The sequence below is a fragment of the Bufo bufo genome, chromosome 2, assembly GCF_905171765.1.
Source record: "Bufo bufo chromosome 2, aBufBuf1.1, whole genome shotgun sequence".
Classification (NCBI taxonomy): Eukaryota; Metazoa; Chordata; class Amphibia; order Anura; family Bufonidae; genus Bufo; species Bufo bufo.
The window spans coordinates 610,416,200-610,442,711 of NC_053390.1; the positions used below are offsets into that span (position 1 = coordinate 610,416,200).

General features: G+C 41.3%; 2 protein-coding genes across 2 annotated transcripts in view; one reads left to right on the top strand and one right to left on the bottom strand.

Annotated features, from left to right (window-relative positions):
- Positions 1 to 5,059, top strand: part of FGF2 (fibroblast growth factor 2) — a 73,346-nt gene extending 68,287 nt beyond the window's left edge. The window contains exon 3 of the mRNA XM_040418421.1: positions 4,844 to 5,059. Within this exon, the coding sequence (XP_040274355.1) occupies positions 4,844 to 5,029 (186 nt within the window). The 3' untranslated portion in view covers positions 5,030 to 5,059. The remainder of the gene's footprint in view (positions 1 to 4,843) is intronic.
- Positions 5,060 to 5,275: 216 nt separating this feature from the next.
- The window catches only part of NUDT6 (nudix hydrolase 6), a 36,084-nt gene continuing 14,847 nt past the window's right edge, over positions 5,276 to 26,512 (bottom strand). The window contains exons 3-4 of the mRNA XM_040418420.1: positions 7,404 to 7,458; positions 5,276 to 5,685 (exon numbers count right to left, since the gene is read on the bottom strand). Of these exons, the coding sequence (XP_040274354.1) occupies positions 5,297 to 5,685; positions 7,404 to 7,458 (444 nt within the window). The 3' untranslated portion in view covers positions 5,276 to 5,296. The remainder of the gene's footprint in view (positions 5,686 to 7,403; positions 7,459 to 26,512) is intronic.

Sequence of the window (26,512 nt, forward strand, 5' to 3'; positions counted from 1 at the left end):
TGCTATGTGCATATTTTACTTTGTTGCTTCCCTGCTCCAGTTACTCTTTGTGGTGTGTATCATCACCCACATGGTCAAGTGTTTGTTGTATATACTTGCAGATGAATTTTGTTATCATGTATTATTAAGCCATAGTGGTCTGGTTTAACCAACCTCTCTACTAGCGACCAACCACGATTATTGCACTTGCACTTTTTTCAATATACACCGACAGCCCACCATCGGTCCTCTTGGTTTTTAATATTTTAAATGTATTGTGGCTTGTGTTAATTGTTTATTGTGATTTGTGTCAATCATGTCTCTATGTGATTTTCAATAAAAATTATGTTATTTTGTGATTACTCTGGATTTACATGCGTTTTTGTACTTCAAGTAACCCATTATCTTTTGTTGGTTTTCATGACATAGTCAGGTGTGGGTCCTAGACTTTGATTTTGGGCAATATATAGGTCTCTTCCCATTTTATGTGATAGACCAATATAAAGTAGCAAGTATGTGAAGCAAAAGGAAAATGATACATGGTTTTCAAAATTTTTAAGAAATAAAAATCTAAAAGGTGTGGCCTGCATTTCTATTCAGCCTCCTGTACTGTAATACCCCTAAATAAATTGTGACCAATTGCCTTCAGAAGTCCCCTAATTAGTAAATAGAGCCCATCTGTGTGTAATTTATTCTCAGTATAACTACAGCTGTTCTATGAAGGCCTCAGAGGTTTGTTAGAGAACATTAGTGATTAAACAGCATCATGAAAAGCAAAGAACATACTAGACAGGTCAGGGATAAAGTTGTGGACAAATGTAAATCAGGATTATGTTATAAAAAAAAAAATATCCCAAGCTCAGAACTTCTCACGGAGGACTGTTCAATCCATCATCCGAAAATGGAAGGAGTATGGCACAGCTGCAAATCTACCATCTAAACTGTCAGCCTAGGCAAGGAGAGCACTAATTAGCAGCCAGGAGGCCCATGGTCACTCTGGAGGAGCTGCAGAGATCCACAGCTCAGGTGGGAGAATCTGTCCACAGGACAACTATTAGTCGTGTACTCCACAAATTTGGCCTGTATGAAAGAGTCTTAAAAAGAAAGCCATTCTTTAAAGCAAGCAATAAGTCCTGTTTGCAGTTTGCCTAGGGGACACAGCAAACGTGTGGAATAAGTTGCTCTGGTCAGAGACCAAAGTTTTGGCCTAAATACAAAATGGTATTCGTGGTAGAAAACTAACACTGCACATAACCCTACAAACACACATTGAAAATGGAGGTGGAAGCATCATGCCCTTGAGATGCTTATCTTCAGCAGGGTCAGGGAAGTCAGCCAGAGTTGATGGGAAGAAGGATGAAACTAAATAAAGGGCAATCCTGGAGGAAAACCTGGTAGAGGTTACAAAAGATTTGAGGGATGCTTTTCTTCAGCAGGGACAGGGAAGCTGGTCAGAGTTGATGGGAAGATGGATGAAGCTAAATAAAGGGCAACCCTGGAGGAAAACCTGGTAGAGACTACAACAGACTTGAGACTGGAGTAGAAGTTCACCTTCCAGCAGCACAACGACCCTAAAAATACAGCCAAAGCTATAATGGGATGGTTTAGATCAAAGTATATTCATGTGTTAGAATGGCCCAGTCAAAGTCCAGACCTAAATCCAATTGAGAAGCTGTGGCAAGACTTGAAAATTGCTGTTCACAGATGTTCTCCATCCATGAGGTTGAGCCATTTTGCAAAGAAGAATATGGAAAAATTTCAGCCTCTAGATGTGCAAAGTTGGTAGAGACATACCCTAAAAGACTGTAATTGCAACTGTAATTGCAGCAAAAGGTGGTCTTACAAAATATTGAGAGGGGGACTGAATACAAATGCACGCCACACTTTCCAGATTTCTATTTATTAAAAATTTGAAAACCAGATATAATTTTCTTTTTACTTTACACATACTTTCTACTTTGTGTTGGACTATCACATAACATTCCAATAAAATATATTTAAGTTTGTGGCTGTAACGTGAAAAAATGTGGAAAAGGGCTATGAATACTTTTTCAAGGCACTGTATTCTAGAGTTACCAGTGACAGGAAAAGTGGGGGCCACCAGATCAACAGTGCTCGAATGGACTGGGATTTAATGGGTAATTCATAGTTATTTTTATATTAATGGGGTTGTCCGCGTTTTTTATATTGATGACCTATCCTCAGAATTGGTCATCAATATCAGATTGGTGGGGGGCCCGATTGCTGACACCCCTGTCGATCAGCTGTTTGAAGAAAAGGCTGCGCTCATACAAGCGCTGCCTTTTCTCCACTGTTTACCTGCTTGCAGTTGCAACTGCAGCGGCGTGTAGTGTAATTACAGCTCCTCCATCTCATTCACTTCAATAGGACGGCTCCTTCCTATTCACTTGAGCGCTTCTTTCTCTTCAAACAGCTGATTGGTGGGGGTGCCAGCAGTTGGTCCCCTGCCGATCTGATATTGATAACCTATCCTGAGGATAGGTCATCAATATAAAAAAAGCAGACAACCCCTTTAAAGCATTTCCTGCAATGTCAAATTTCTTAAGATCCCAGACAACCCCTTTAGCTCTATTTGTGTAAACCAAAATTCTTGAATCACTGTTTACTATACGTTACCTCCTCTGGCATTCAACAATGTTTATACCATTTTAAAACAAATTTCCAAAGACCTAAATATTAGTTGACACAGGAAATACTGTAACCTCATTGATGTCATATGACAGAAAACAGCATCTGCTGTGGCAGCCATCATTGCTCTCTATTGAGTTTACCCTTTACAAACATAAGAGACACAGTTCTGAACCAATTAGCTAATCAGACCAGTGGGAATGGGCGATACCCCTGAGGTGAGTTAAAGTAGTATTCCTGAATCAGGATATTGATGGTCTATACTCAGAACAGGTCGGCAATATCAGATCTGTGGGGGTTGTACTCCCACATATCAGCTGTTTGAAGGGGAATTCTGTGGCCTCTTGTTGTTCACATGGCGCTGTTGACTTAAAGAGGACCTGTCACCTCTCCTGACATGTCTGTTTTAATAGCTTCATGCATTCCCCATGTAATAACAATTCTGGGGCATCTATTCTTATGGCTCCATGTCAGGGATGCCCAACCTGCGGCCCTCCAGCTGTTGCAAAACTACAACTCTCATCATGCATGGAAAGCCTACAGCTATCAGCCGACAGCCGAGCATGATGGGAGTTGGAGTTTTACAACAACTAGAGGGCCGCAGGTTGAGCATCCCTGCTCTATGTTGTGCCATTCCTTTATTATTTCCACTAGAAGTTATGGATGAATTGCTAGCAGTCTGCCGTAAGGGTACAGAGGGGAGGTAACCAGTTGGGGGTGTGTACCTGTGCAGTCTGACACCAGCAGCACTGATTGGATAGATTGAGACTGTGCAGGCACATGCTACAACTGGTTACCACCCCTCTGTACCATTACCGCAGACTGCGAGCAATTCATTCATAACTTCTAGTAGAAATAATAAAGGAATGGCACAACATAGAGACATAAGAATAGATGCTCCAAAATAGTTATTACACGGGGAATGCATGAAGGTTATTTTTTAAGGGGGGATGGTGCTATTAAGATAACTATGCATTTGTCTATTACTTAGGTTTGGGTTGAAACAGTAAAGTATTTGAAAACATTGCGCTCACCATGGGCTGTGCACTCATCTAGGATCTGGGCAATCTGGGAGCGAAATAGTACCCCCCTCCCCCCCCAGATCATAGAGGAAAATATGGCCAAAGAAGTCAGTGCACTTTCCTCCATGGAAATCCCACGGAAATCACCCTACTATATGATGTGGTCAGTACTGACTAGTTAAAGAGGTTGTCCCATGAAAAATATTCTACATATTTCAAACCAACACCTGGGTCTGAATACTTTTGTAATTACATGTAATTAGAAATTTAGCATAGCCACTCGGCTATTCAATAAAATGCACCTGTATAGCGCCACCTGCTGTTTGTTATTATTCTTATTTCTTTGTCCGGCTCACTGAGATGGCCGCACATGCTCAGTTTCATCCTGATCTGTGAAAGGGAGAGAGCTGCAGCAGAATGGACACGCCCCCTGAGCTGCAGCAGAATGGACACACCCCCTGAGCTGCAGCAGAATGGACACACCCCCTGAGCTGCAGCAGAATGGACACACCCCCTGAGCTGCAGCAGAATGGACACACCCCCTGAGCTGTGATAGGGAGAGCTGAGACACGCCCCCCTGAGCTGCAGCAGAAAGGATGTTCCATTTGAGCTGTCAGCTTGATACAAATCTAGCAGAGCAATGAATGGGGAGATCTCTGGATCCAAGTCAGGTACAGGGCTGGTTCTAGCTTTGTTAGAAAGAGATTGTCATGTGACTAGATGATGTCTGATTTTCATTTTTTACATAAGTCATAGTAAAAACTGGACATAACAAAAAAAAAAATAGGTCATGCTTATGCGGAGTTCAATTTATACAATATTCTGTGCCAATCAATTATGTCATTCTAGATAGGAGTTAGGTGTCGGACCCCCGCTGATCTAATATTGATCCCAGCTGCCGTGTCTTTTATTGAAGACAGGCCTGTTGAGAAAGGCAGATTGCCGAAACGCGTCCTGGTTTATTGGATGTGACTTATCAAGTGTGAAATAAAGCAGATATTCTTCAATACTGAGGATCGAGTGCTGGCCGGATTGCTACCTACCTTGATCTAATATTGATGACCTATCCTGAAGATAGGTCATCAATATAGGAAACCAGACAGCCCTTTTAAGACATTGAGGTGAACTACTAGATAAAATGTCATGATGATACAGTAATCCTAAAGAGTAACCCGCTTTAATTTCTCTTCCAGAAGTGCATAACTGACGAATGCTTCTTTTCCGAACGACTAGAAGCCAACAACTACAACACTTACCGGTCTCGCAAATACAGCGATTGGTACGTGGCACTAAAGAGAACTGGGCAGTACAAAAATGGATCGCAGACTTCACCAGGACAAAAGGCTATCCTGTTTCTTCCCATGTCTGCAAAGAGCTGATCCTACCAAAGAAGGAATTCTAAACAGGCTATATTGTACATATATTAAATGTGATCAGAAGGGATTTATATACGTTATTTTGGAAAAGTACATATAATCATGTTAAAATATACCATAATTACATTTAAAAATGCTGTAAATACGTAGCAAAACCTGTGTACATATTTGTCACACATAGGTTGCCCTTGTTGAGGTATTTTTCACTCCTGAAGAGTCAGTTGGGTATAGACTGACACATGTGTTGTTTAATGTGAAACTTGTCAGCGGTCATTTCGGAGTTTCATAGGTAGCTGGCAATTCTTTGTGGTACAGGGAGTAAGAGAGTCCAGAGTAAACCGCTGGAAAGGTCCTCCTAGTAAGGTCAATGTTGTGAAAGCCCTCCTCGTATCCATAAAGTAGCAGCTTAGCGATCCTGCTGGTGACGGGGGTGGTCTGGCTAGTGTATGCAAGTTCTTTAAGGTCCATCCATTCACACCTCAAGCATTCCTGGGGGCAGAAATGAATGTTGTAGGACAGTGGCTTCAGACGGCATATGATATACATGTCGGACTTCCCAAAGGCACCAGGGTGGTTATGCTGCTGCCTAATGCTCAAGAGGGACTGAAACTCTGACTTAATGCCAGTCTCTTCAAGGACTTCCCGTACGGCAGTAGCTCCTGCAGGGCAAAGGACAACAAGAACATATGTTAGGATTACTGGAGCAGCAGTATTCCAGTACGTCAGCAGCGGAAAGAGGACATGAAATGTCACTATATATTGTATCATGAGCTCACGTTACATCTGGACACAGCATTATAAGAACAGTGCATTTGTATGTATGAAGTATGCAAAAAGCTCAGAAACTTTGACCATGCATTGCTTTCTCTATCACTGGACAGCCCAGCGGTCAGAATTCTGCAGAGCCTTCTCCACACGGAGCTGCAGCACTTTACAATACCAGCATAGTGAATGAGATTTTAACAAAACTCATCCACATGCTACAAAAAACAAAACAAAATCCAGCGTAAATTGACCTGCGGTACAGATTTTAAGTGTGTAGTATGTCAGTTTATGCACTGGCAAATCCACAGCAAAATCTGCAGCTTAATTTCCTTGTGAAAAATCTGCCCGGCGTGGCCGAACCCTGTTGTAGTCTTTGCACCAGGTATAACCTGATGTGAGATAGATACAGTATATTATATACACACAGTTAATGATTTCAGGTTTGTTTTCAATCTTCAAAAAAGATTGGTCAGTAAACCCCAAGTGATTCCACAAATACAGATAAGAGAGGACTTTGTTAATTGGGACATACAGTAGGTCAATAATATTAGACTATATAAAGAGCTCCTGTCACCTATCTAGTTTTAATTCAACTATTTAAAGGGGTTATCCAGGAGTGTGGCTGGGGAAGAACCGAGGGCATGGAACAGGAAGGCGCTCCGTTGTGGCTGTGGAGATGAAAAGATGAAACTACCTGACCATCGCCCCCCGCTACGCTTATGCTCCTCTATTCTGGAAAGCAGAGAGGGGCTTTAAAAACGAGCCTTCAGAAAGCTGATCTGAGGGAAGGAGAGCTGCTTGCTATACTGTATATTATCAAACACACAAGTTGTAGAAGTAGTGGTTTGTTAATTCAGTGCAAGTAAAAAATGTCTGCAAAAGTGTCCATAACCTTTACCTACTGGACAGCCTACAGGTATTTGTTAGGCTACTTTCGCATCTCCGGTGTGAAACTCCGGCATGGCCGTTCCAGCAGACAGGCGGATGATCGACCTGACACAAACCGCAGCATGCAGCGGTGTGTGTCTGGCCGGTTCTCAATTTGTCTGCTGGAATGCGTATGGATCTGCACTGGACCCCATTATACTTAATGGGGCTGGTGGACATTTTGTCCACATCTGGCAGTGCCAGATCCAAAGAAGTCCGGTAATCTGTTCTCTGCTGGAATTCAAACCAGAGATGTGAAAGTAGCCTCAGTCTCTGAGCAAGGTGAATGTTAGAATGTTTCAAAAAGATAACCAGTTTTATGTTATTTCCCTGTCTGTACTGTATGGAAATGTGCTAGTGAAAGGACCGGGCAGACTGCTACTTCTACGGTGCCCACGGAGCACTGCTGTATTGAAAATAGCGGCAATAGGGGCTATTCAGTAAGTGCCGTCAGTGAGAGAGTATGCCCCCCAACTGGTAACACCCAGGTGGACTGCTGGTCATTCATGAACATTTAGTTTTAGCTTAGTAGGAATAATAGAGGAATGGCACAACATAAGAGTCATAGGAACAGATGCTCCAGAATTGGTATTACACGGGGAATGCAAGTAGTTCGTAAAACAGCCATGTCAGAAGAAACTCCTGTCTCATACATTTATCCTCTTACAAAGCAAAGGGTACTCACCGATGTCTTCACCGGGGTCCGACAATCCTCCTGGGAATTTCCATGCATTTAGAGTCTGAAATGTTAAATGACAAATGTTACACTTCTTTTTTTTTCTCTACATGTTGATTTATCAGACAAATTGTACTTGAGTAAATAAGAAAAATAACTACAATCCAGACATGGCGGGCATTTTTCCAGATTCTGCTACTGTATAGGCATACGTCACATGTAGTCCATAGCCACCAATGTTAACAAAGCTCACTATATGGGAAAGCACAGCCTCACTTATTCTACACTCAGTCCCTTCAACGCTGCTCCTTTAGTATATATAATGTAAATGTTGAGGAAGGATTTCTATCATTAAAATATTCAATCTTTTATTGGTCCCTATTAAAAACCATTACAGTGTATAAAACACAGGGGGAACCAGGGGTTGTGGTTACACTGTGGGTGATTTGTAAATAGTCCCTGTTGGGGTTTAGATATCTGGGGTATATATACAGAGTTACACCATTGGGGTCTGCCTATAGTAGACCCTAGTGTAGTAACAGTGTAGCCCTGAGTTGCAGCTACCCTTAGCTCTTGGTATTGTAGCTGGGCCCCCGTCCTTAGAAGAATGACCTCATGACCACTGGAACCTTACCCTGTTCTCCCTGCACTCACATTCCCTGGCTCGTCAGGGAGACATACAGGCACAATCAAGTGTGCAGGACAGACAGTGGCTTTCCACTCTTTCTAGGTTAAAGTAGGTATACCAACGCATGGCACACCAACAAAGGCCAAAACAACACCCTTTCAGCATCTGTTTGGTAAATGTGGGCCTATAGATAAATTTGACATATGCGCTGGGAGCTTTCTTGGCACATCTTTCAAACACTATGTGAACAAAGGCTATGCTTTCAAAAAGGGAAAGTTGTGTTGTCCTCCTCTTTCCTACTTACTTGACGCAGTCACCTATAGGCAGGGCCCCAGCTAGTCCGCAAAGTCTGACAGTCACTTCACCCTCACCCTAATTTGCCATGATGTTCCATAATGAACCATGGTTTGTGAGTACCTTGTATCATATTCATGAACAGCCACTGTCTATAAAAGCCTGGTAAAGGTGTAAAATCTCAAATACCCTATGCAGCCAGGAGTTCACGTTAGTGAGGCCTAGACTACAGGCATTGCCACGCGGGATGGATTTTCCACAGAGGAACTTCTGCTGTGGATTTTGCCATGATTCCATAGATAAATCGGCAACAAATCCATAGGAAAATCCACGTTACATGTGGATTTGTCCCGAATTCTACTGCATACCCGATATGGAATTCAACCTATTCATTGCAAAGCGTTAGAATTTGCAGCATGAATTGACATGTCGCGGATCTGTTCCTCGGGTCGAGGATATTATGCAGCATTACTGCTAGTGTAAAAGGTGTGGACCCGAACACAATGTTATGGCAGAAAATCTGCAGCATATTTGCCCCGTGTGGCAGTACCTAACCTCTTGGGGCAGATTATGGACTGTATTAAATAAGCAAAAAGTGTGGTAGGTGTATGGAGTCCTGTTATTTGTATCTGATGGGGGTATCACTTTCCACTGTATAAAAAAGCTAAAACACAAGATACTAGACATCTAGTACAATCAAATATGTAACAAATGGCACCAATCATTCTACCTTTAAAGGCTATGTACACCTTTGGGAGCAAAATTATTTATTATTGCATTGTACTCATTTTGAGCTAAAAAACATTTTTTCTATTGGTCTTTATTAAAAATTTTGAACCACTGTCTTTGTGCAGCACTGAGTTTCTCTAGTAGCGGATCTGAATTTTTACTCTGTTCCATCTGGAAGCTCTGCTGATGGCCCTCGTCTCACCTCCCTGTTTGCTGGCTGCCTTGCTGCTCTCTAAGATATAAAGCAAGGCATGCCGGGCAGGGAGGAAGTTACCCCTCCCCTTGCTTGTGTGTGCTCGCTTCCGAGGCTGTCACAGTAGAAGATTCTGTGTCAGCCTCTGGGATATCAGAGCAGATCGTGACATCCAATGGTAAGTTGCTCGTCACAGTCTGTTCTGTGTGCTGTGTAAAGGTTCCCCTTCTGTCATCAACACACAGTTTACTGCCCTAGTGTGACTGAAAACAATTACCTTTATATATCACAGTTGCAGGGCTGTAGCGCACGCCCTGTAACTGTGATAATGGTTCCTGCTGTATTGACAGCTCATACGAGGGGGATGGGAGTGAATGTGCATGCGCAAGTGGTAATGTGCGCTCACCCCCGTGAAACCCGGCCACATCTGTAACCGGAGCATAGGGGATTAGTGCGCTTGCGCGGCCACCACTACTAACATTAAAGCAGTGGCCATAACCCCTAGAAATGAGCATGCAGTTTGGGGGTATAAAAAGGATAATTACAGGAGTTACATCCAGATTAGAAAAGGGATGTATATTGAAGAAACCATTACTGGAGGCCAAGGAATTGATATACAGTGGATTAATGAGGCGAGACCACCCTTTAGATTTCTGACCTCTGACCTTATAAACACTAATCGTAGCTCAAGCCTTATCTTACTGATGTGGCTTAAATAGGTGTTTATGGCCTTCTAGTAATTTAGAGATTAGGTTTATTAGTTGACCAGCACAAAGTGAAAATACAAAGCACATTCACACAGCTAGAAAAACAGTTAAGCCTTTGTGACAGAAGGGCTCAATATTTTTAATAAAGACCAATTGAAAAAATTATTTTTAGCCCAAAATTAGTAAAATGCAATCATAAAAAATGCCCCCAAAAGGTGTACATAGCCTTTAAAGGGGTTCTCCAGGAATTAAAAAAATTTAAATACTTAAATATTATTTTATAATAAATATATTCACAAATACCTTTCATTACTTAGAATGGCTTGTTTTGTCTAGGGAGCAATCATTAGGAGAACTAAAATGGCCGCCGTCCTATCAGTACACACAAGTTACTTCACCACAATGAGCCATAGTGCTGCCTCATCCTCCTCTTTGCTTGTCAGGAATCATGATCCTGAATACAGGTGAATCTCTGTTGGAATGGAGATGAGGATAAGGTTTGGATAATGAGCAGCAGCACTTGTATGCAGTCTACATTACCACAGCAACACATTACCACAGCCTATTCATCCTCTCTGAACTTCATGTCTCCTTATGAACTAAATTCCCCAGAGAATCAGCTAAAGTTCTTATCATCTGTATTCAGGATCATAATCCCTGACAAGTAGGGAGGAGGAGAAAGAGGATGAGGCAGCTCTTTACCTCAGTGTTGTAAAGTAACTTGTCCTCATGTGTGATCAGGACAGGTTTTGTGTGAAATAGGACAGCGGCCATTTTCTTTCCCCCGATGATTGCTCCCCAGACAAAACAAGCCATTATAAATAATGAAGGGTATTTGAGAATATATTTATAATAAAAGTAACATTTAAAGTATTTTCATTTTCTTAATTCCCGGAGAACCCCTTCAACTTAAATAAGCTAATAATTATAGTGTACAAAAGTATGAGATGTTAATACTAGACGCATCATGCAGTTATTTATATACAGGGTGTACAATTATTGTACTGTAGTACCGCTGTCACAGTACTATGGGTTAGGCTGCCTGAAACATGGTATGCTTCTCTGAAATTAACAAAGCCGCTGCATGATAATAAGTGCAATACATGTACAAACCAAAAATCAGAGCCAATGAGGAAAAGTGGAGAAGTTTTTCAAGTGACTTTCCACACAGATTTACTATTCAAGGGTGTAGGAAAATAAGGTCTCAGGCAATACTTGTGCCTAAACTTGGTCAAACACAGACAGAAGTCACAAATGGCTCAATAGCATATAAGTAGTACTAAGTCAGAGCAACTGGACTTGTATTTTTAATCCCTGAAGAGGTTTTGCTAGTCATCCGACTGGCATTCTCAATTAGAATGGCTTGTACGAGAAATCTCCGGCACTAAATAGGGGTGACGTGCTTCAGTCATGGAGGTGTTGATGGCATTTGCATGACTGAAGCTATTCGGTGTGATTAAACTGCTTAGGAAGAAGTGTTAAAATAGCAATGTAAGTGGCAGACAACAGATGTCGCACCCCTCCAACTCCACTCAAACTTGGTTTCTCCGATTTAACATAAATAGCTTCTCTCACACTTCTTTTGAACCAGTCTTCTTCTGTGTCCAAGATGAGAACCTTGCTGTCATAAAATGTAGGTACACAGCTGTGTCTTGACCGCAGGTGTTGGCTCTTCTGTGCTGGGCTATATATTGGTTTAGGTGTTGTTGTGTCCCTCATGTACTATTCCTGGCACTGGACTACATACACAATGTTACTCTTTTTATGTTTTTGCGCAGGGTCTTTTGGGGGGGGTCCAGCTGCTGTCTCAGTGTGTTGCCAGGTTTAAAGAAAACAGGAAGGTGATGTTTATTAAAAATTCTACAGATACCCCCTGTCGGACACCCCAGCTACAGTATATACGGAAAAAAGCTAATTTTTCTGTCTGCCCTGCTACCCACCCTTATTGGCTCTATGACTGAAGCATGAATCACCGGTATTTAATGCCTGAGATTTCTAAGACAAGGCGTTCTAATTAAGAAAGCCAGTTGGAGGACTAGCAAAATGTTTTTGAGAAAAAAAATATAACAAGTCCAGTTGCTCTAACTCATTACAACTGATATACCATGACCTGGCTAAATGAGAACCTTCACAGAAGACCGAATAAAATAATCATCTTGACAATAGGCACATGACATTTTCTTTTTTTTTGGATTGATTTTTCACCTTGTGATACATTTAACAATATAGTATATAGAGCAGAGACACCCTTTATAACTAGATATATGCGCAAGTTTCACGGCCAATTAAACCAAAATGATTTATATACACACACACAGCAAAGCTATTTCCATGTAAATCTTAATTAAAAGGAACCTGTCACCAGTTTTATGGTGTCCTAACTAAGGGGAACAAACTAGAGACATTCCCCCTTAGATAAATGCTGGGTCACTTTTTTTTAATTGACCCAGCCCTTTTGCCAAAATCTTGTATTGAACAGCTCTAGCGCATACCAATGACTCCCCATATTCATTAGCTCATGGCTCTCCCCGCCCACCTGCTGCTGGTTCATATGGGAAAACTGTCAATCACAGGCAAGTGGGCGGGGAGAGTCATGAGCTCATGAATATGAGGACTCATTGGCATTTGCTGGAGCTGTTAGAACCTAGCAGCAGAAAACTGGTGACAGATTCCCTTTTAGGGCTTGTTCACATGAACGTGCCGTGTTTTGCCGTCCGTAAATTGCGGATCCACAAAACACGGAAGCCACCCGTGTGCCTTCCGCAATTTGCAGGACCGAATGGACGGCCCATTATAGAAATGCCTATTCTTGTCCGCAAAACGGACAAGAATAGGACATGATCTAAAATTTTTGCGCGGCCACGGAGCGGAGCAACGGATGCGGAAGGCACACGGAGTGCTGTCTGCATCTTTTGCGGCCCCATTGATGTGAATAGGTACGCACCCAAGCTGCAAAAAATGCGTCTCGGACGCGGAACAAAACCACGGCCGTGTGAATGAGCCCTAACAGTGCACAAATATACGTCTTTCTTCATACTAGTGCCATGGCTTGACGGCAGGTCTGTGCTATTCTTGCCTTAAAAAATACCAGAAAACACAGATGGACGGTCATAACACAAATGTGAACGGAGCCCAGCTGCTACATGTGAGAATATGATGGGAAAGCCTCGTCTTTAGAACACTGATGAAAACCTCACTGTGCACAGTAAAAAGACTTAAACTCACACTCTGGGCAAAAAATAAACTGGAATATTTTGCCTTTCCCTAAAGTCTTACATGTCAGGGTTCTTCTGCTCAGCTGCCCTCTGCGAATGACTACCATAGGGCCTAAAGCACATGACCGTGTCAGTTTTGAAGTCTGCAAAATGTGGATCCGCAAAATACGGATGCGCTCCGTGTGCTGTCCGCATTTTTTCTGCAGACCCATTGATTTCAATGGGTCTGTGGTCCGCATTTTACGGAGTGGACAAACGGAAGAGAAAAGCACACAGATGATCTGTCTTATTTCCGCATCCGCATGTCCATTCCGCAAAATGATCGAACATGTCCTATACTTGTCTGCAAAATAAGGACAAAAGACCCACTGAAGTCAAAGGGTCCGCAAAAAATGCTGAGGCAACATGGACAGTATCCGTATTTTGCAGATCCGCAATTGGCACACTGCACAATACATACAGTCGTATGCATGAGGCCTTCTTCTGAGATACCCATCAATCATGCCTATTCCCTCCATTGGAGTCTGTGCCATAGGGCAGGGATTATTGCTGGGTTGCTTATGGCAGTGGACACATTTTTACAGTAATTATATCACATTGCACTGCACCTTTAGAAGCAGACTGGTAGCCATGCTCCAGGGACAAACTGGAAAGGACAATGGCAGACATCTTTGTGGTACGGTAATTCAGGAAAGTAAGATTTTAGGAGTGAGCAGGAGATCCAACTCCAGCTCCAGGCATAATTCAACTTTTTTCCCTCGAGTTACACTATAAAGAGGTTTTTCAGCCTTCTACTATACAACTTATCAAAAGTTCTCATAGATTTAACTTTTCACCCTTTTTGGCATTTGTCGCAGCTGAGGGTTTGTTACAATTTATTAGTGTTGACAATGCTCTCGGGTTGGGGGGAGACTTAACAGCCATACATTTGTTACCTATACGAGTAGGTGATAACTTGCTTATAGGCCAACTGTTTTCATATAGCAGTGAAAGAAAGATGAGCAAGATTTGAGTATTACCAAGCTCCACTGAGTGTGTGTGTGTGTATATATATATATATATATATATATATATATATATACACATACACACACATACACATATATACACTCACATATACACACACACACACATCCCTAGAATCCTGTCTCAAAGGAAAGGCTGCTGACATGTCCTGGTCGCTCAGCTCAAAGTTTGGAAATAGCACTGTGTCCCTGGCAGAGCTTGATGGAGATTGCCTATTCCAGCTGGCACTAGTAATCAGATTTTTCTAAATATACATTAGGGAGATAATCTCTTTTATAATATGATAAACATACAGATGCTGCTATGGGGAGGGATACTTGTGCAGTGTAATAGCTTTTATTTAATCACAAATATATTTAATATAAGTGACTGTTTTAATCTATATGTAAGCGTGTGTTCACACCACGTTTTAGCCCTCTGCTAGGCTTTGAATATGTTTCAATAGCCCAAAACACTATTCAAATGTAAACCGCAATGGATCTATTCAGTTTAACGAGGCAAGCAAAGTCCAAAGGATTCAACTTTTGAACTTCGTTTGACCAGCGAAAAAAAAAAAAAAAAAAAAGGAATAGAAACGTACAGAAACCAGGTCAAACAAAATCAATAGTTCAATCCTTTGGACTTCGCTTGCCTCATTAAAGTGAATGGCGGTTTATGTTTGAAAAGTGTTTTCTGGTAGTGAAACATTCTCCCAATGGAAAGGCCAGCAGAGGGCTAAAACGTTCTTGCTTCATTAAAGTGAAAGGACCCGATGTAGTACGTTTTTGAATGTTGTATTCGGGTATTCAAATGTATTCTGATGGACAGCCCAACTGAAGGGTAAATGTGGTGTGAGCACATCCTAATACAGAAGTTGATTTGTAGTGTTGTTCTCAGTGCACTGATTTCAGTGATGTCACTTTGTACACTAATAAAATGTACCTACTGTATTTAATACAATGAACTAGTTTGTGGGCGCTTTATTTTTTCATGGTCTTTGTGGTCAGGGGTGAGGAGAGGTCATCAACAGATGGTTCATGTTTCATGAAGGGCTGTCAGAAACTCAAGCCTGCATGACTGGTGAGGATTGGAATGATAGCCAGCATTGGCATGTAATAATAATCTAGATCTACTGCAGTCAATTCTTGCATCGCATGATATGGTTGAGATAGTCTACAAATTCCGATCAAGGACATTTTCCAATATCTAGTGATGAGTGTTCTAGCAGCTCCTATAAAATGATGAAGCCACTTCAACCTCTGGATGGCCGGCAGTAGTGAAAGCAGCCTTCCAGAGTGGTTGTAGGGATTGTCAGTTCGACCAAATATGCCTACAGTACGTGTGCCTCTATCAGAAAGGTGGGACCAACAAGAATCTGAAGAGCTGGGAAACATTTCATGAAGAGCAGCTGGACACCTATACCGGAGGTTTCTCTCCACATGTGGTTGGCTTTCTTGTGGTCTTTTATAATGATCGTACTAATCAATCTGTCTGCTAGCTTTGTCTACAGTACAAAAAACCAACTAGAATGAATAAGTCAAGGTCACAGTGGCTCAACCAACCTAAAATTATGGTCCAGGTGCACACGACACACCCACCGTTGACCGAGTAATTTAGAAATGTATAAAAATGGAGGGCACTCTGCCTACTGGTGTTGCACAGATTGATCAAATGCGTATTTATAAACAAATATTTATTATCAACCAATAAAATGGACTAAAGAAAATATTATGATAAACTGAACATGTAGGTTAGTTCACAGTCTCACAGTGGCTGGTATGCTGGGAGGGTGTGAATCTGCATTAAATCTGATGGAATTACTATCTACATGGATAATTGCTGTGCTGTCATAATAGTGGGTAACACATCACTCCCTTCTATTGATGCATAAGGGTTAAAAATAAAATACAGATACAATATAAAAACTGTAAGTGTCCACAATTACGAGCATAGAATAAAAAACTTCAATCCTCCTTTTAGTTATCTTGCATCGCCAGATACTGGATAAATAGTGGATAGATAACCAGTCTGATATTGCTAACTATTAATCTTGAATTCTAGTCCCACTTGTAGAGGAGTTGGTACTTTGTTAGAAGTAGGAATAAATTTCTTCTAGAATAATAACAGTATGTCACTTGTATTTAGTTGGTTTAGAATTGTAGCAGTTACTTGTTATCTCTTTAGTCATGTCATGTTTTGGTTACAAATAAACTGTGTACGTTACCACTTCATATGGGCGGATCACCTCTATATCCAGACTGTGGCTTAGTTTAGATGTCCGCTGAAGGATCCCCGGCTCGGCTATAGCCGCGTCCCAGGTGTTTGGGAATCTGTAGCTTGAATCAGCCGCTGGGTGATGTTACATATGCGGCTGCGTTTAGGTCTCCTAGTTGAGAGATGTCGGCGTGGTTTCAGCCAGTCCCTGCTGTTGCACTTTTGGGCTATAGCGATCTGTTGTATTCAGTTCAATAATATAAATCGCAGTTTGTATACCGCATCCCAAATACACTGCTCCAGGCACCAGACGTGTTTCGGAGTAGTAGAGTGTATGCTTACCTGCTGCAATTTAAAGGGTGATTCCTTGATTAGGGGAGGAGAGACCTCTGTGATCCCCAAACATCTTAAAATCATGGACTGGATTATATAGACTGATCCTATTTTAGTCTATCACAGGGATGCTCAACCTGCGGCCCACCAGCTGTTGTAAAACTACAACTCCCACCATTCATTGCTGTAGGCTGTCCAGGCATGCTGGGAGTTGTAGTTTTGCAACAGCTGGAGGGCCGCAGGTTGGGCATCCCTGGTCTATCACATATAGAAAGCAATATCACATATAGAAAGTAATAATACCTCTAATAAACTTAATGCTGGATCTTTATGGGGATCTCTAATAGGAATGACATGGAACTAGATGGATGGAATTGTGAATAACACCAGAAAAAAAAAAAAAAAAAAAACGCATCTGTGTTATCTATGCTTTTTTGGTGCATTTTTTATCTTCTATATATATATAAGGATGATTAAACATAACAAAACACATTTACATCAAATCCATCAAATATATGTACATAAATAATTCTAAATGTACATTTTAATACTTTCCTAATTAAGTACCAGTACAACGTTTACTACAAATCCTTTAAAATTTAATATAGTTACATAGTATATATTATGAAATAGAAATATTTAATATATATTTTTTTATATATCTTTATTTTTTTTTACCAGCGACTTTTTTCACTTTCCATTGTTTTCTCATTTCTTTCTTTTCTTTGTATTTTGATGTTTTTTTTTTAAGATTTAGCCAATTTTGGAGCATTAAGTAATTGTACTAATCAAGCACAATTTGAAAATGAGGCCATTGAACTAAAACAATCATTTATAGAAAAAGATTATCCTGAGAGAATGGTGGACTCATCCCTTGACAGGGTAAAATGTATGAATAGAGCTGACTTTTTCATGACCACCAAAAAGTAAATTTATATAAAAGCATAAAAAAAATAATTAATAAACACTGGCATCATCTTCTAAGACATAACATTATAGGTTCAACATTAACTACTACCCCTAAAATAATATATACAAAGGCCCCTAATCTAGGATGAAAAATTGCTCCTACTATAAAGCCAAAGACCATTGGGATAAAATCAAATTGATTATCCCTAAAGGGCTCTACTCTTTATTAACATAGCATTACAATATGTTTTTGTACTTTATTTGTTTCACAGAGGGCTGTGCATTATATGGTGTGTTGTTTTATGTTTCCAGTCATAGCAGCGTGCACCTGCGCATTGGGATGTGCTGACCAACCCCTTTTGTGTTTCCCTTGTATTACAATGTCCATGTCGGAAACAATATATACTGTAGGTAGAACCAAACGTACACTAAAGAGAAGGATAGCAGAACATATTACAAATATCAGAAAAGGTGTCGAACAACATACCGTCTCTAAACACTATAGAGACTACCACAATAAGAAACCCACTCAACTTACTTTTGTTGCTCTAGAAAAAGTTAGAATGCAATAGAGAGGTGGCAATCATATAATCAATATGTCTAGAGCAGAATCAAAAAGAATCTTCGAATTTGATACTATAATACCTGCAGGTTTGAACGCCGAGATGGAATTATTTGGATTCCTTTGATTCGGGATGGGTGCCAATCCGGGACGGGACATCAAGGTCCAGCTGTATACCAGCACTTCGATCTCCCCTCCTGGGTAGGCCCCCATCCCCACATACCTCCATAGTTTATAATAGAATTTCTACATCTGAAAAAAACCCCCATCAAAATACAAAGAAAAGAAAGAAGGATAGATAAAGAATGATAAGAGAAAAAGAAAGAAATAAGAAAAGAGAGAAAACAATGGAGAGTAAAAAAGGTTGATGGTAAAAAAAATGATATGCATAAAAAAAAAAAATTCTATTTCATAATATATACTATGTAAATATATTAAATTTAAAGGATTTGTAGTAAACGTTATACTGGTACTTAATTAGGAAAGTATTAAAATGTACATTTAGAATTATTTATGTACATATATTTTATGTAAATGTGTTGTTAGGTTTAATCATCCTTAATATATCTAGAAGATTAAAAAAAAGCACCAAAAAAGCATAGATAACACAGATGCGTTATTTATTTATTTTTTCTGGTGTTCTTCATAATTCCATCCATCTAGTTCCATGTCATTCCTATTAGAGATCCTCCTAAAGATCCGGCATTAATCTTATTAGAATATTATTACTTTCTATATGTGATATTGCTTTCTATATGTGATAGAGTCTAGACTAACATAGGATCAGTCTATATAATCCAGTCCATGATTTTGAGATTTTTGGGGATCACAGAAGTTACTCCTCCCCTAATCAAGGAATCACCCTTTAAATTGCAGCAGGTAAGCATACACTCTACTACTCCGAAACACGTCTGGTGCCTGGAGCAGTGTATTTGGGATGCGGTATAGAAACTGCAATTTATATTATTGAACTGAATACAACAGATCGCTATAGCCCAAAAGTGCAACAGCAGGGACTGGCTGAAACCACGCCGACATCTCTCAACTAGGAGACCTAAACGGAGCCGCATATGTAACATCACCCAGCGGCTGATTCAAGCTACAGCTTCCCAAACACCTGGGACGCGGCTACAGCCGAGCCGGGGATCCTTCAGCGGACATCTAAACTAAGCCACAGTCTGGATATAGAGGTGATCCGCCCATATTAAGTGGTAACGTACACAGTTTATTTGTAACCAAAACATGACATGACTAAAGAGATAACAAGTAACTGCTACAATTCTAAACCAACTAAATACAAGTGACATAATGTTATTATTCTAGAAGAAATTCATTCCTACTTCTAACAAAGTACCAACTCCTCTACAAGTGGGACTAGAATTCAAGATTAATAGTTAGCAATATCAGACTGGTTATCTATCCACTATTTATCCAGTATCTGGCGTTGCAAGATAACTAAAAAGGAGGATTGAAATTTTTTATTCTATGCTCGTAATTGTGGACACTTACAGTTTTTATATTGTATCTGTATTTTATTTTTAACCCTTATGCATCAATAGAAGGAAGTGATGTGTTACCCACTATTATGACATCACAGCAATTATCCATGTAGATAGTAATTCCATCAGATTTAATGCAGATTCACACCCTCCCAGCATACCAGCCACTGTGAGACTGTGAACTAACCTACAGTTGTGGCCAAAAGTTTTGAGAATGACACAAATATTAGTTTTCACAAAGTTTGCTGCTAAACTGCTTTTAGATCTTTGTTTCAGTTGTTTCTGTGATGTAGTGAAATATAATTACACTGACTTTATACGTTTCAAAGGCTTTTATCGACAATTACATGACATTTATGCAAAGAGTCAGTATTTGCAGTGTTGGCCCTTCTTTTTCAGGACCTCTGCAATTCGACTGGGCATGCTCTCAATCAACTTCTGGGCCAATTCCTGACTGATAGCAACCCATTCTTTCATAATCACTTCTTGGAGTTTGTCAGAATTAGTGGGTTTTTGTTTGTCCACCCACCTCTTGAGGATTGACCACAAGTTCTCAATGGGATTAAGATCTGGGGAGTTTCCAGGCCATTGACCCAAAATGTCAACTTTTTGGTCCCCGAGCCACTTAGTTATCACTTTTGCCTTATGGCACGGTGCTCCATCGTGCTGGAAAATGCATTGTTCTTCACCAAACTGTTGTTGGATTGTTGGAAGAAGTTGCTGTTGGATGGTGTTTTGGTACCATTCTTTATTCATGGCTGTGTTTTTGGTTAAAATTGTGAGTGAGCCCACTCCCTTGGATGAGAAGCAACCCCACACATGAATGGTCTCAGGATGCTTTACTGTTGGCATGACACAGGACTGATAGTAGCGCTCACCCTTTCTTCTCCGGACAAGCCTTTTTCCAGATGCCCGAAACAATCGGAAAGAGGCTTCATCGGAGAATATGACTTTGCCCCAGTCCTCAGCAGTCCATTGACCATACTTTCTGCAGAAGATCAATCTGTCCCTGATGTTTTTTTTGGAGAGAAGTGGCTTCTTTGCTAACCTTCTTGACACCAGGCCATCTTCCAAAAGTCTTCGCCTCACTGTGCGTGCAGATGCGCTCACACCTGCCTGCTGCCATTCCTGAGCAAGCTCTGCACTGGTGGCACTCCGATCCCGCAGCTGAATCCTCTTTAGGAGACGATCCTGACGATTGCTGGACTTTCTTGGAAGCCCTGAAGCCTTCTTAACAAGAATTGAACCTCTTTCCTTGAAGTTCTTGATGATCCTATAAATTGTTGATTGAGGTGCAATCTTAGTAGCCACAATATCCTTGCCTGTGAAGCCATTTTTATGCAACGCAATGATGGCTGCACGTGTTTCTTTGCAGGTTAACATGGTTAACAATGGAAGAACAATGATTTCAAGCATCACCCTGCTTTTAACATGTCAAGTCTGCCATTTTAACCCAATCAGCCTGACATAATGATCTCCAGCCTTGTGCTCGTCAACATTCTCACCTCAGTTAACAAGACGATTACTGAAATGATCTCAGCAGGTCCTTTAATGACAGCAATGAAATGCAGTGGAAAGTTTTTTTTGGGATTAAGTTAATTTTGATGGCAAAGAAGGACTATGCAATTCATCTGATCCCTCTTCATAACATTCTGGAGTATATGCAAATTGCTATTATAAAAAACTTAAGCAGCAACTTTTCCAATTTCCAATATTTATGTAATTCTCAAAACTTTTGGCCACGACTGTACATGTTCAGTTTATCATCATATAGATGTGAAATATTTGTATTTATTTTTATCTGTAATTTTTTTATACTCAATTTTCATGTTTAGTCTATTTTATTGGTTGATAATAAATATTTGTTTATAAATACGCATTTGATCAATCTGTGCAACACCAGGTAGCAGAGTGCCCTCCATTTTTATACATTACAAAAAAACAACTGGCTCTGACTGGTGGAAGTCTGCTTCATTGGTTGAGCACTTGTCATCCAAGCTTCCAAATCCATCGAAGTGGTAAAAGCGCTTACTATTGGTGAAGAAATGCAAAGGCACAGTATTCTCAACTATAAAACTATTTTCCATGGAAAATATTGATTCATGTTGATCATTTAGAGATTCTCTCGTTACTGGTATGGTACTAAGGGACCGGTAAATGTGAGGCAAATGTGGCTCTAGGTCTTTCCCACACTATTATAGACCAGTAAGCTTAATTGTATTATAAGAAGAACATGGTTTTACTAAGGACTAAACTGCTTTAACATAGAAACATAGAATGTGTCGGCAGATAACTATTTGGCCCATCTAGTCTGCCCAATATACTAAATACTTTGGATAGCCCCTGGCCCTATCTTATATGAAGGATGGCCTTATGCCTATCCCATGCATGCTTAAACTCCTTCACTGTATTTGCAGCTACCACTTCTGCAGGAAGGCTATTCCATGCATCCACTACTCTCTCAGTAAAGTAATACTTCCTGATATTAGTTTTAAATTAGAGGGGCAAAGGTTTAAAACTATGTCCTCTTGTAGCAGTTTTTCTTCTTTTAAATATTCTCTCCTCTTTTACCTTGTTGATTCCCTTTATGTATTTAAAAGTTTCTATCATATCCCCTCTGTCTCGTCTTTCTTCCAAGCTACACATGTTAAGGTCCTTTAATCTTTCCTGGTAAATTTTATCCTGCAATCCATGTACCAGTTTAGTAGCTCTTCTCTGAACTCTCTCCAAAGTATCAATATCCTTCTGGAGATATGGTCTCCAGTACTGCGCACAGTACTCCAAATGAGGTCTCACTAGTGCTCTGTAGAGTGGCATGAGCACCTCCCTCTTTCTACTGGTAAATCCTCTCCCTATACACCCAAGCATTCTGCTAGCATTTCCTGCTGCTCTATGACATTGTCTACCTACATTTAAGTCTTCTGAAATAATGACCCCTAAATCCCTTTCCTCAGATACTGAGGTTAGGACTATCACCGATTTTATATTCTGCTCTTGGGTTTTTACGCCCCAGGTGCATTATCTTGCACTTATCAACATAAAATTTTAGTTTTATAAAAGGGTTGAGAGACCGGTTTTTGGGACTGAACTCGAATCCAGAACGGACTTTGAGAAAGACCTGAAACTAGTATAAAACACAATGATTTAGAGAGTCGGGGTATGCCACTGAGGAAGGGGATAGTATCTCCCCGAAACGCGTCTGGCGTAGGACCTTGAAAAATACCCCGCTTCTATGAATTTAAGTGCACTTTGAAGAAAAAGGAACTTTCTTTATCCCAGTAAAAAAGACTGGAAGACGTCATCTACCTGCGCCTGAAAGGTACGCGATTCCTACATCAAACCGGACCTTGAAACCAGAAGGTGAAAGACACGTGGGACGCGACCAACTCCACAACCGGGACGCCGGTATACTGTGTGGAGTACGGATTTATTCGCAAGCCCCCGCAAGTCACAGGCAAAGGTAAGCCCACATAATGGGTAAAGATCCTTGACGTATCATATAACAATAACGGGGAAATAACGAACTGTACTAAAAACATTACTAAGGACTCTCGTCATAGCGATTTAACCTGGACGTTAATATAGGAATTCCTAGAGCTACAAAAAAGATTGCTACAAAAAATACTGATAATATTTAGCAACAACCTTTTGCGGACAAATAAAGAGACCGGTTATTTTTCTCAAAGACTATCAAGCATAGAGGAAACCTCTTATATACAGAATATTATTTCTAAGCACATGAACAACTAAAACAGGACAAGCGGCAATACTTTTTTAGGACCATTTATATCACTATAGGTAAAGAATGTTTTTACAAGTATGTGATTATATATTCATGAAATTATAGAGTGATACTATTGAACGTAGCAGGGACTGATCACCTCATATATCCGACCCATTCTAATATCCAAATTCCCAGGACCTTATAGCCCTGAGAACATAAAGTGAGGATTTTATTGGGTTATCAGCCCCAGTTCTACAAAATATCACAACAACTGACCTTTTCTTATTGTATCACTCACCCTTTTACATATTATTCTATTTTATATTGTGATTGTACTTTTAATGTAAATCTTAATAATAAATTGTGTCCTATTTACCTCCATATACGAGTGCCCATCCATACATTTTTTCTACTATAAAATTTTAGTTGCCAGATTTTTTGACCATTCCTCTAGTTTTCCTAAATCCTTTTCCACTTGGTGTATCCCTCCAGGAATATCAACCCTGTTACAAATCTTTGGGTCATCAGCAAAAAGACACACTTTACCAGGCCTCCTTCTGCAATTTCGCTGATAAAGATATTAAACAATATGGGTCCCAGAACAGATCCCTGAGGTACCCCATTGGTAACAATACCATGGTCTGAATATACTCCATTGACTACAATCCTCTGTTGTCTGTCCCTCAGCCACTGCCTAATCCATTCAACAATATGGGAGACAACGCACAAAGACTGCAATTTATTGATAAGCCTTCTATGTGGGACAGTATCAAAAACCTTACTAAAGTCTAGATAAGTGATGTCTATTGCACCTCCGCCATCTATTATTTTAGTCACCCAATCAAAAAAATCAATAAGATTAGTTTGACATGATCTCCCTGAAGTAAACCCATGCTGTTTTTCATCTTTCAATCCATGGGATTTTAGATGTTCCACAATCCTCTTCTTAAGTATGGTTTCCATTAATTTCCCCACTATTGATGTCAGGCTTACTGGCCTATAGTTGCCTGATTCCTCCCTACTACCTTTCTTGTGAATGGGCACAATATTTGCTAATTTCCAATCTTTTGGGACGACGCCTGTTACCAGTGATTAACCTCCTAACAAGACCATCAAATTGGAAAAACCCTCCAGAAAATGTCACTTATTTACTGTAGATCTTAAAATTGTTCTCAATAAAAGAAAGCTGGTGCACAACTCGTGTTTTAAGTGTTTTTCTCGTTAATGTCATTGGAGGACACAGCACCATGGGTATACGCCCAGCTACCACTAGGAGGCGACACTAGATATGAAAAATATTGGCTCCGCCCAGGTGGGCTATACCCTCTCCATAGACACTAGGCTAATCAGTTTTAGTCTAGTGTCCGTAGGAGGCAGACATGACCTGCTCTTCTCCTGCAGGTCTTGCTGACCCTTTTCTTTTGCTTTTTTCTTTATTTTTTTAATTTTTCTCTTCACTTTACAGGTGCAGGTTTTATCTGCAGCAGGGGGTCTTCATCGTGGAAGTCCACTTTAGTAGCACCCTCTGCGGGAGTGTACCTCGCCGGTCACCCAGTCCCCCATTACTCAATCCGCAGTGGAGTACTGATAATCCCACTCTAGTGCGAGTTTACCAAAGGAGTGACCCTGCGGCGCCGGAAGACGCCAGATGGCGAGTATGCTCCCTACCCTAGTTAAGGACTCCTTCCCTCCCATCCATACTCCATCAGGGTCCCCTCCCCCCCTGGCAGTCCTTCCCTTCCTCGGCCTCCTAATTACTCTAGTCCCTGGCTTGTGCCTGGACTAGGCCGCGTCAGTTCCCGCCTTTTTCCTGGCATCTAGGATCTCTGTGTGGCCTTTTCTATCTTTATGGGGGTCACTATGACCCCCTTTCCCTCCCCCCTCAGGGCATTCCTTCCTCCCCTCCCCAGGTCCCACGGTGTCCACCCGTTTAGGGTGCTTCATTTTCAGCTGCGGCATCTACTTTGGTCCCCGGGTCCGACTGTGACAAGGACGCATCTGTTTTCCAATTTTTCCCTGCCATCCAGGGGTTGTATTGTGTCATTTTTCTCACCAATGGGGGTCGCTTTGACCCCCTTTCCATGCCTACCCTTTTTGTAGCATTTTTGGAGCTTTTTTCCACTTCCCAGCACCCTGCAAGATCAGTCTGCTGGGGGTGCCTCATTTTCGGCTACACTATCTACTCTAGCCCTCTGCTTCTGACGGGACTAGGCCAAACTCTTCCCCGCCATTTTTTTCTGGCTTCCTGTTTTTTCTAGGGGTGTTGCCTCCCTCATGGCCTTCTAGAGGTCTCTGCACGGAATTTCCGGTGGGAGGACGAGATGTACTTCATTCCAGAGGGTGCTTTCCCCATCTTCACAGTGCCCCCCGCCTGCATGTAGCGTCATTGGTGGGACATATTATTTTGGGCTCCTGTTCGGTGGTTCATGTTGTGGCAGGTCCCCTTGCCCTCCATGCCTCCCCTGGGTTGCATCTGCTCCTGCGGTGCCTGGGGGTTGCTTTGCTATCGGCCTGGTTTGACTGCATGCGGTGGCTGGATCCTGGGCTCAATCGGGTTACTCTAAACTTTGTTCAGGGGGTCACCTTCTCTCCACGTGGGTCCCTCACCTCCACCGTAGCCTGCGCGCATTCTCAGCTATGATGATATTATGGCGCTCTTCACTGCCCTCATGCGGCAGCATCGCCGCCCCCCCCCGGGAGTCCTTTGCTTCCTGCCTTGGTCCATATCAGAGTCCAATAGCGGCCTAGGGTCTCCCCTCATAGGTCCCGCTCATCCCCTGCATCCTGGTTTCCTCCAAGGACGGGACTAGCACTGAGGGAAACGCCTCAGGTTTCTTTTGCCTCATCGGGGGACTCCTCTGCACCGATTCTGACTTGGAACAGAGCATCAGGCGGTCTTCCACCATACAGAATCTCTCTGGGTGGTCAAAGACAAATGTCCACTGAGGAACCTCTCCTCTCCAGGGTTGGTATCCCCTTTAGTGGATTTTCAGATGGCATTCCCCTGTTTGCACAGGTAATTATTCACACAGGTAAGTCAGCTTGCCGCCTCTTCAGTAGGTGGTGCTTTAATTACCACTGTGTTTTGCACACCGGCACACCTATG